The sequence below is a fragment of the Rhineura floridana genome, chromosome 11, assembly GCF_030035675.1.
Source record: "Rhineura floridana isolate rRhiFlo1 chromosome 11, rRhiFlo1.hap2, whole genome shotgun sequence".
Classification (NCBI taxonomy): Eukaryota; Metazoa; Chordata; class Lepidosauria; order Squamata; family Rhineuridae; genus Rhineura; species Rhineura floridana.
The window spans coordinates 30,883,470-30,894,879 of record NC_084490.1 but is presented as its reverse complement, the minus strand read 5'-3'; the positions used below and the strand labels follow the sequence as shown (position 1 = coordinate 30,894,879).

The 11,410-nt window shown below is 40.9% G+C and overlaps 1 protein-coding gene across 1 annotated transcript; it reads right to left on the bottom strand.

Moving 5' to 3' along the window:
* Nucleotides 1-10,539: 10,539 nt before the first annotated feature.
* On the bottom strand, nucleotides 10,540-11,184 carry LOC133367731 (olfactory receptor 14A2-like). The gene has a single exon (XM_061591830.1). The coding sequence runs from the start codon at nucleotides 11,182-11,184 to the stop codon at nucleotides 10,540-10,542; it is 645 nt and encodes a 214-aa protein (XP_061447814.1).
* Between the last annotated feature and the right edge of the window lie 226 nt (nucleotides 11,185-11,410).

Below are 11,410 nucleotides of genomic sequence, written 5' to 3'. Positions count from 1 at the left end.
TCTGAATGCAGGCTCCTTTGTTCATAATTGCTTCATATTGTAGTGGTTTGCAAATGGCAATGTAACGGTCATGTGCCATTATTGTTAAAATAGCAAAATTACAGGAGGAAAATAATAAGGAGAAGAAAACTTGAGTGACACATTCAGAATAAGAAATGTTCCCCCTTCTCCAGAGTAAATTAACCATAGATTTGGGTAAAATGACAGAAACTGTGCCAAGGTCAGAAATGGCCAAGTTCATTAGGAAGAAGTACATTGGTGTATGTAGATGATGGTCAAGGGCTATTGCAAGGATGATGAAAAGATTCCCCAATAGGGTTGTTAAGTACAATGCGAGGAACACAAAGAAGTGTAAAATCTGCAGTTCTCGAATCTGAGAGAATTCCAGCAGGAGAAATTCAGAGGTGGAATTATGCATTCTGTATGCAAGATTAAATTGCATGCTACATGTGAGGAGAGAAGGAAAACAACCCATCAGAATACCACAACTGATTCTCTGGTTAATTTAATGCTTACATGAGGACCAATTAAATTCAGGTTGATTAATGTGATGTTGAGGGCTGCAATCTACCAGTAAATGAAGGGAAAAGTACTGTGGCCATCCTTTTGCATCATCAGAATTATCCTCATGGTACAAGGCAGGGGATGTTATAAATATATCTCAAGTAGAGGGGAGACAATTAGTCATGGGTGGAAATTCTGCATCATTTTTTTAGCTTTGATGAGAATGTACAATTGACTCAGAACCTTCAACTGCTCCAAAATGAAACAGCTGCACTGTTCATTTCCAGGCCTGATTCATGATGCTCACATTATATAAAGCTCTAAGACTCCAAATATCTGAAAGATACTGACCTTCTCAAGAATGGGAGGGGGGTCCTCTTGGAAGTTCTGCCACCTTGCTGTTCATGAAGGGCATTCTCCATGGCAGCCCTTCATCACCATAGTGTGTTTTCACATACAGTATAGCTTTCGTCATATGATGTAGATATATCTCTTTAGCCTGGCCCTTGACACCTGAGATGTATTTTTTAGGACTCATCTTATCCTTCTGATTGAAAATTGTTTTAACTCATCTTAACAACAACAACAACAATAACAAATTTTCTGATGAATGTTCCAAAGCATGTTCCCACCTTTATGGCAGACTTAGAACAATGCCTCCTCCTGTCCACAAAATTATCTCCTCTAGCTGAGATAATTTGATGATTTTTTTAATCATCTGGGACAGTTGAGCATTTTCCAAGACTTCAACCAATTTCATCGTACCTTCAGCATGAGCCTAGATCAGTACGTTCAATATATTCATTTTCTGGACAATATTGTGTAACTAAATAATGGGCATGTATGCACCTTCTTATACAGAAACCTGCCTGATTACTACACATAGTTATATGTGTCCAGCTTATACACACAACATATAACAAATATATGTGTCCAGCTTATACACACAACATATAACAAAATCCTTTGTTCGCAGTAGGGATAGGGAACCTCTGGCCTGTGGGCCAGTTTTGGCCTGGCACAGGTTCCAGTTTGGCTCATGACATCGTTACCCCAAAACCATGGCTATGTATCAATCAGGTGACAAACTGCAATGGGGAGGATGACATTAGCTGATGAGGGGGGTCAATTCTTCATTGCCCTGCAAGAAACCAGTGTGTGCAGTCAGTTCAGCAGGATTTAACCCCTACTCATCAGCTGATTTGTGTGAGATTAAATCCTCCTCAGTTTGGTTCTGTGAGCCAGTTCCATGTGGGAACAGGCATGCACAATCAGCAATACAAGATTTAACACCCTTTCTATCAACAGCCCCACTCACCTGTCACATTTGGCCAATGAAGCTAATCCTGATAAGGATCTGGCCTGCGGAGACAAAATCGTTCCCCAACTGGTCTGTAGCTAAGCTTTACAGTACATCTGCTCAGACTCATTTGTGAGACACTCACAACTTAAGAATTTACATCAGACATTTCTCAGATTTCAGTGCCCACTAAGTGAAGGGGGAAAAAACAAACAGATCCACATGGGCTGACGTGCTCAGGAATAATATACAGACAGAGACGGAAAAGAAAAAGACAGAACATCACTTGTCACTTGTAGTTCCCATTTGAAAGCACTCTTCTGGACAATGGCACTTTCTTTTATAACACTAGAACTCAGGGACATCCAAGAAAGCAGAATTTATTTATATATTTATGTATTTATTACATTTCTATCTTTCCTCCCAGTGGCAAACAAAAGCACTAAAAGTGCTCTAATACATCATAAAATATTTAAAATATATTACCACAAAACATGCTTAAAAACATCATTTTTAAAAAGCTTTAAAATCATCTTTAAAAACAATTCCAACAGAGACTCAGACTGGGATATGGTTTCTACTTGTTGAAAAAGGAAGGTCTTCAATAGGTGCCAAAAGGACACCAGAGATGGTGCCTGTCTAATATTTAAGGGAAGGGAATTCCGAAGAGTAGGTGCCACTACATGAAGGATCTGCTTCCCATGTTGTGCAGAACACACCTCCTCATAAGATGGTATCTGCAGGAGGCCATCACTGCAGAGCTTAGTGATTGACTGGGTATATAATGTAGGAAGATGTAAAAAGTATTTCTTCACACCATGCATAGGAACTGTGACATTCACTCCCATGAGGTATATTGATGGCCACCAATTTGAATGGCTTTAAAAGATGGACAGTAACACTATTAATGGAGAATAAGGATATGAATGGCTACTAACCACAAGGGAAAGGTTCTGCCTTCACTGTCTGAGGCAGTATGTCTCTGAAAACCAGGTGCTGGGAAGCATAGGTGAGGAGAGTGCCATCTGTATTATCAACAACTGTTTTGTGAATTGCCACTGTTCATTATGTAATGTTCACTGTCTTTATACTTCCTGCATTTAATTTCCCACTGATCTCACCTTTTACAATTCCCCCCCCCAAATAAAATAACCACCATCATGAGTATACTCAGGGATCCATATTCAAACCATGTGTATACTCAGGGATCTTCAAAAGCCATCATAAATAAGTCTTTCAGGTGCTACAAGACTCCACTTACTGTATATTGTTTGAGAATGCAAAGCTAAAATATGCTACATCAGTTTGCTCGACTATTAACCATGAAGACAAGTAGTTGTGGTATGTTTGTGTGATGACTTGCATCAGTGAAATAGCCATCACAGATTGTAGGGAGAAAACTCATATCACCACAAATATAACAGTTTTCAAAGGAGGCACTTCAGTTGCTTAACTATATATATCAACTAAACAAATAAATAAATAAATGTAAGAGTTTAAGTCACATGTTACAAATATGTTTAGACTGGACTTAATTTTTCACCAAGCCAGGCAGTCCACCTGGAGCAACTTGGCTCTAGTGTGAAGAGATCCAAATGGTTGCCTTTTGAATAGGCTACCACTTCATGTGAAGCACCAATCACATGGAGACAATTTTATCATTGGGTACCACATGAATGGGGCAGTGTGTGAACTGGGCCTGTCCTCACCAATTCAGACAATGATAGGAGGGGGAAATTGCAGCTGGAAGAGAAGATGGATGGGGAAACAGATGAGAGAAAGTGGATCAGAAGAAAAGGGGGGAAATGAGAAAGCATGTACTTACTTTTCCTCCTAAGTATTTTCTTCTAGCTGCTTTTCGATCAATGAAGTATTCGGATTTGTTTGTTCACTGAAGCACTTTCATTCTTCCTTTGGCACTTGGCACACTGTGTTTGAATCCCCACATAGCCATGAAGCTCACTGGGTGACCTTGGGCCAGTCACTACCTCTCAGCCTCATAAAAACCTTATTCATAGGGTCGCCATAAGTCGGAATCAACTTGAAGGCAGTACATACACATCTACCAACATGGCTCTAGAGGTTTGGGGAAGGGATTTATATTCCTGTCTTCTTTGACTCCTTAGAGGTATGTTTCTCAGGAGCCCAGCACAACTGTTGAGGAAAGGTTGTTGAGACCTTTTCTCTGGGTCTTTATTTTTATTTTCCTAACAAACTTAAATAGATAATTGGCACCAACATGCTAATGAGATTATTTAACTCATGGGAGCAGGATCCATGTTTGTGATTAATTCTCATTTATTTCTTGATGTCTAGGTTGAGACGAGGGACGGAAGAATCTGACAATTTTGGTTCTCTCCGTTTCTTATTTTTCCAGCCTTAAATTCCGTTCTCCACATTTCTGCATCAATATGTGATTTTAAAAGAAAGACAATCTCATGAAAATTAATCAGCATGTTAGTGTGAATTTCTCCTAACAAACATATTTTGTCTGCAGTTTTGACTAATGTACACATTTGTGATTTCCAAAAAGATGTGGACTTTACTAGGGTAATGTGTGCAAACAAAGGCATGAATTAGTGAAAATAACTAGTGTACTTAAGTTTGGAAAAATGCAGAGAAACAGAAATGGACAGATTCTCCCATCCCTTCTTGCATTGCGCTACTCTGTGAATATGGACAAACTCTGTATGTGCCACCTTTTTTGGATATAGCTACCTCCAGGTAGTTCACAGTATCATGAACAAACAATAAATAGCAATCTAAACATAATCAAAACTGACAAAGGCAACAGCATTAACACATACAATATTAAAATGCCAGCTTAAAAAGAATTGGTAAAGGCTGTTTTTAAGAAAATATGCTTTTAAGTCTGCCCCACAGTCTTTATCCCTAAGCACAAGTTGAGTATGATGTACATATCTGTGAGAAATCATTATATGAATTTATACATTCAATGAGGAGTAGACAACCTGGTGTCTTCCAGAGGCTTTGGACTCCAGCTCTCAGTCCAAGCCAGCATGGTTGATAATCAAAGATGATGTGAGTTGTTGTCCGATATATCTGGAGGGCACCACATTGGTTATCCTTGCATGAGATCTATAAAAATATATTTTTACATATCCTTTCCTCTCATAAATGAACAGTGGTCCCCAATACCCCCATTAAAACTTCAGAAACATTCTTGAAAACGGTAAACTTTAAAAAGTTGTTTCCAAGTCAGACAAGTCTATTGAGAGACTAGTAGCCAGTGGGCCTCTAATGGCTTGTTTGATGAGAGGTTTGATTGCCAATTTTAGCACAGATGCCTCACATCTCCTAAAAAGCTCTGGGACACTCACCTGGCATCTACTCTATTTATTTTTAAATTTCTCCTCCGCTTTTCAGACCAGTAATGTAATTCTGAGCTCTTTTATCATCTGGTTGAGGAATGGCGTTCCATGCAGCAGGGTGAAGTGACTTGCTGTGGGGAGAAGTGTTACCAACGGTCTGTAAGATTATGTCTTCAGGCTGCATACCCTATGTGCTCATTATCCATTTGGGTGAGAATGATTTTGTGCAGCATCCAGGTCTGGATTTGCTACACAGGGTGACCCATGTTGGATCAGGCATTCATATCCTGATTGGTTTATCATGTGGTGGGATATGCTTGACCACAGGATCTGGAGGCGTGCTGTTCACCTCAACAGGATAGGTTCCGGAGTTGGGTTAATAGAAAGGTTAGACAATTGATTTTGTCCATGGGATGGGCATTTATTCCCCACATAGTGGGATTCAATTCCATTGCCCTCATCTCTTTAGGGATGATGGGGTGCACCTCTCAGAGCTTGGTTGTGATTTATTTTTGAAGGATCTGCGGCTGGGATTGGCAGCCTTGTTTTCCTTGGGTTGAGATGATCAAGCTTCAGCTGATCCCCTCTAGTGGCATGGAATTCAAGCAGGTGAGCAAGGTAGGGGTAAACAGCTGGATATTGAGGCATTCTTAGGTTAAGGGCACCCTCTAGGGAACTGCCAGTGCTCATTGCCTGGTGGGGATTTGGGGGGTGTTCTTGTGGGCCTCATTTGCGCATCAGGGTGAATGCCAGTACGTCATGGCCAGGTAGCGCTGGTTAGGCCTACTCCCTTGGTTCTACAAGCAAGGAGGGACAAGTTCTTCCTCATCCTTTGCTGGGGAGCCACAGTCAGCGGCTGACTGACATGCCCAGGTGACTGGAGGGAAATCTCCCTAGCAGAGAGGTTTTATCTTCACCTGCCCAAAGAAGGTTCTATTTGGTTGATCCGTTTAATTGGTTTAAAGTTTAAAAAGTTGTTATATTTTTAATAAATATAACATTATTCCAAGTTGGTGTCATGGGTCTTCTTTTGGTGTGATGGCAATGAAGGTAATATTTCCGTAGCACTTGCAAGTATACAAGGAAATTCACATCTGCTTTCAAGTTGTAATTTTTATAACAGAGGTACTCATTGGCCATGCTGGCTGGGACACATGGGACTTTTGAGATTTGTAGTCCACAATGTGTGGAGACTACCACAAGTTGCAACAACTTCCTGACTTTTTTCCTCAGTCTCTCTAGTCATTGGCTTACACCAGTTATTTATGAATCTGCAGATTCAACTGAATCTGTTGAATCTCCTGTTCAAAGTATAAGAGAGAAATAGGGAGAGGAGATTGTACATAGGGAGAAGAGTTGAAGATTGGAATATATATCCAAGGACATGAAAGCCTTTGACAAGGATGGGAAAGTTGTGACCCACCAGATGCTGCTGCATTTCAACCCTCATTATCCCTGACCACTGTCCACACTGACTGGGACTAATGGAAGGGCCATAAATTCCCAGTCCCTGGTCTGTAAGAACCATAAGGTACGATGATTGGTAAAGAAGCACCACGTCGAAAAAACCACTTTATTTAACAAAATTTATATACCGCTTGATTGCAATGAAATCTCTAGACAGTTTACAATTTCAGCCACTGTAATTATTTCTAAGGAGCACTTATTTCTCTAGCTATGATGACGCATAATAAATGTTCCTAAAAAACATTGTCATTAGCAATTTAATCATAATTATTATGGCTGGTTTGGAACAGGCTAAAGAAATACTTATGACTTTGGGAGTGGTGGACAAGTAGATATGTTACAGTTTTAGTTGTCCACAAGTCACTGAAGTACCTTCTCTTCCTTTTTGACACTTCTCATATTAACTTGAGGAGGGGGCACATGAGTCTCCAGATTCAGTGGAAGAAGTTTCAAAAGAAATGCAAAGATATAGTAACAAAATCTTTGTGTACTCCATTGCCTAATCCTACAATCCTAGAATCCTAAAGTTGGAAGGGGCTTAAAAGACCATTGAGTCCCACCCCCTGTTCAGTGCAGGAATCCAAATTAAAGTGTGAATGGTGCAGTTTGTCAAAAGGTTTGCTGAAGCTTTTCCACAGTCTGCTAGGGAGGATACTCAAACACAAAACAAGATAAGATTAGTCTGGCAGGATTTGTTCTAGTAATCACTGCATTGTTTTCAAGGTGCTTACAAACCAACTGCTGTATAATCTGTTCCAGAAGTAATTATGAATTACTAGTCAATTACTAGTTATGCAATTGTCTAGCAGAGCTTTTCTACCTTGTTCATAATCTATATCTTCCTTGACATTGTGGGATCAATTGCAGTTTATGAGCCCTGATTATGTGGAGAGGGTGCTTGAAGGATGCATCCGACTATGTGCCCCCTTAATTCCTGCCTATCATGGCTGCTATAATCAAGCAGAGAGGGGTGTTGATGAGTTGGTCCAAGGAGTGGTGAATACTTCCTTGTGTTAGGTGGTGGTTGTGATGTTCCTATATTAGTGTAAATAGGGTAAGTGCTGTTTGTATAGGAGATACATGGTAAGTAGAATGAAAGAGGGAGGGGGAGTGAATGGGCAGTAGAATGCTGGATGATTGGCTGAATGTTTAAAATGGCTGACAGTATAAAAGGAAGGTGGACAGTTGAATCTGGGTGGACGTGTGGGGGTTTGCTGGGAGTTGTTTGACAGGTGGATGTGAGATGGACGTTGGTGGTTTTGAGAGAGTTGTTTGCCAGGAGAGAGTGGAGAAGGAGGGGGGTGGAGTTTGGATTAGTATTGAGTAAAACCATATGCTTATGTGCCTTAAGAAGAAATCTTGTTAATCTTGTTAGCTTTGTTATCTTTAATAAATATTTAATTTGGTTTACCAAAGGCCTGATCCTTGACTGGGGTTTCACAGACCAGAAGGGAGGGTAAGGTAATGACCAAGGCTGAAGGGAAACTGTAACAAATGGTGGCAGTGGTGAAGAGAATAACAATACCAGTATTCAGAGTCTCTGGGAATACTAGTATTAGGACGTGACTGGTGGTTGCCTAGCAGGGGGATCTGTTGAGATCTGTGCTACAGCGGGGAGAGAAACAATAAAAAAGGACAGTCTGGACTGGTGGAGTCGCTGGTGGTGCCTAGTGACCGGCAGTAGCCACGTGCAGGTAAGAACCTGACAGGGAGAGCCAGGGAAGGGCATCACAGTGGTGCCTACCACCTTAAAGGAGGTGATGGTGCAGAGACCAAAGAAAAGGTCAGCCCTGGATCCAATGAATTGTAATCAACATCATACAGTGACAAATACTCCTTTTCTAGGAAAGGTGGTTGAGAGGGCCATAGAGGAACAACTGCAGACATTCCTGGATGAGACTGGTTCTCTGGATGTATGCCAGTGTAGGTTCAGACTCGGTTTGGGACTGAATCAGCTTTGACCACCCTGATGCATGACCTTTAAAGAGAGAAGGGCAGGGGGAGTGCAACTCTCTTCCTTCTTCTCAGTCTCTCAGTGACTTTCAATACCATTGACCATGGTATCCTTGTGGACCGGCTCTGTGGGATGTGCTGAAGCGGCTCTGTTCCTACCAGCAGGGTCATGTCCAGAGAGTAGCACTAGGAGAGTGATCTTTGGCTGCCTGGCATTTCCATTATGGAAGGCCACAGGACACTATTTTGTCCCCAGTGCTATTCAACGTCTATATGATGCCACTGGGAGTAGTAATTAGAGGGGGTTTGGAGCAAGGTGTCATCAGTACACTGATGGTACCAAACTTTATTTTTCCATTACAGGAGAGGATTTCCAAGCCCAGGAAAGGTTTGTGGATTCAGTGGTGGGCTAGATGACGGTCAATAAACTGAGATTGAATCCCAAAAAGATGGAGGCCTTCTGGGTGGATGGTTCCCATGTCTGGGAGATAGGTCAATTGCCTGTTCTGGGTGAGATTGCATTCCCTCTGAAGGAGCAGGTATGCAGTGTGGGAGTACTCTTTGACCCACCTCTGTAACTAAAACCTCAATTGAGCTCTATGTCCAGTAGGGCTTTTTACAAGCTCCAGCTGATACACCAAATGAGACCATTCCTGGACAACGGCAGTTTCAACACAGTGGTCCATGCATTGATAACCTCAGGATTTGATTGCTGTAACACACTTCATGTGTGGCTGACCCTGTGTCTGGTCTGGAAGTTTGGATTAGTGCTCAATGCAGCAGTCAGACTGCTCACATGAACAGATTACAGACATTATGTTACTTTGCTTCTGAAAGAGTTTCACTGGTTGTCAGTTTACTAAAGGAATGGGTTCAAGGTACTTGTGTTAATTCACAAAGACCTAAACAACTTCCCCCCACAGTATTTTAAGTATGGTCTGATTCCTCATGCTCTATCTTGATCACTGATTGGGTACTTCTGGTGGTTCCCCACAACACTGAAGTTGGTTTGGCCTTCACTAGGACCACACCATGTGGCAGGTCCTGCCAAATGGAACTCTCAACCAGTAGAGATTTGGTAGGAACCATCCCTCTTTTATTTCACACAACCTTTGAAAACTATATTGTTTAGACTGGCCTCTGCAATATCAATTTTCTCCTTTTCAACAAATCTGTATTCATCGAGGTTCATATTTTTAATTTTGTTTTTATGAATGTTTTTGCTAATATTATTTTTATATGCTGCAGAGAACCTTGATAATTTTTTTATGAAAGTGTGGATTACATAAATAAATTTGTACACATTAAAAAGGCTGGCTAATTATTTTACATTCAGACACATTCAAACAGCTAAGGTGCAATTCTACACACAAACGATGGGGAACTTATGGCCCTCCAAATGTTATTGGATTCCATCTCCAATCAAACCGAACCAGCTCAGTTAATGGTCAGGGGTGATAGTAGCTGTAGCCCAACAATACCTGGAGGGCCCCAGATAGTAAGAGAGCAAGAGAACCCTGTGCAGAGTGTACATAGGTGACACTCTGTAAACAATAATAATAGCCTCCTTTGTAAAAAACACACACACAAATATTATGTATTGAGTATAGGGTGAGCCACCATAAAAGCATGGCTAACTATGGGTGGGTAGGGTGATTCTGATAAAATAAGTTTATTGTTTATTTATTCAAAATATTTATAGCATGTCCTTATCCATAGATCATAGAATTGGGAACAATGAGCAGGATTTAAAACCAGAATACATAACAATAAAAAATCAACTCAGCATAACAACTGAACACAGTTCCTCCCCACACCATGTTTTTAAGGGGGCATCAGAATGAGAACAGGATCGATGTGTATCAAATGACGAGGAGGAAATTCTATTGTTGAGATGCCATGATGGAGAAGTCCTGACCTGTGTCCTCACATTGTATACATCACCCCTCTGATGGGACACTAAAAAGGGCCTCCCAGCAGATCTCAACTCCTGGGCAGAGCTATAGAGGGAAATCTCAAATATCTCAGAACAAATCTGGGAAGAGTGTCAGAAAAGTGCCTAAGATTCAGTAGCTTCCTCAGTGCCGTCTGAATCTCTTTGTTTCTCATGCTATAGATGAAAGGATTCAGCATAGGAGGAAGAATAGTATATATCACAGCAAAAACTAGATCTAGATCTGATGAGCTATTATGGGGAGGTCTTGCATAAACAAAGAATAAAGTGAATATAAAAAAAGAGACAACAACAAGGTGTGGGAGGCAGGTGGAGAGAGCCTTTTGCCGTCCCTGTACAGAAGGGATTTTGAGGACTGCAGTGAAGATCCACACATAAGTCGTAATAATAAAGACAAAGCATCCAAATGCTGTGATAAAACTAAACAGAATAAGTCCAGCTTCAAATAGATACAAGTTAGAGCAAGACAGTTTTAGGAGTTTGTGGACTTCACAGAAGAATTGATCAACCTTACTGGAACAGAAGGTTATTGAAAATGTGCTAGCAGTGTGTAACACAGAATAGAGGATACTGATAATCCACACACTGGCTGCCATCTGAATGCAGGCTCCTTTGTTCATAATTGCTTCATATTGTAGTGGTTTGCAAATGGCAATGTAACGGTCATGTGCCATTATTGTTAAGAGGGTAAAATCACAGGAGGAAAATAATAAGAAGAAGTAAACTTGAGTGACACATTCAGAATAAGAAATGTTCCCCCTTCTCCAGAGTAAATTAACCATAGATTTGGGTACAATGACAGAAACTGAGCCAAGGTCAGAAATTGCCAAGTTCATTAGGAAGAAGTACATTGGTGTATGCAGATGATGGTCAAGGGCTATTGCAAGGATGATGAAAAGA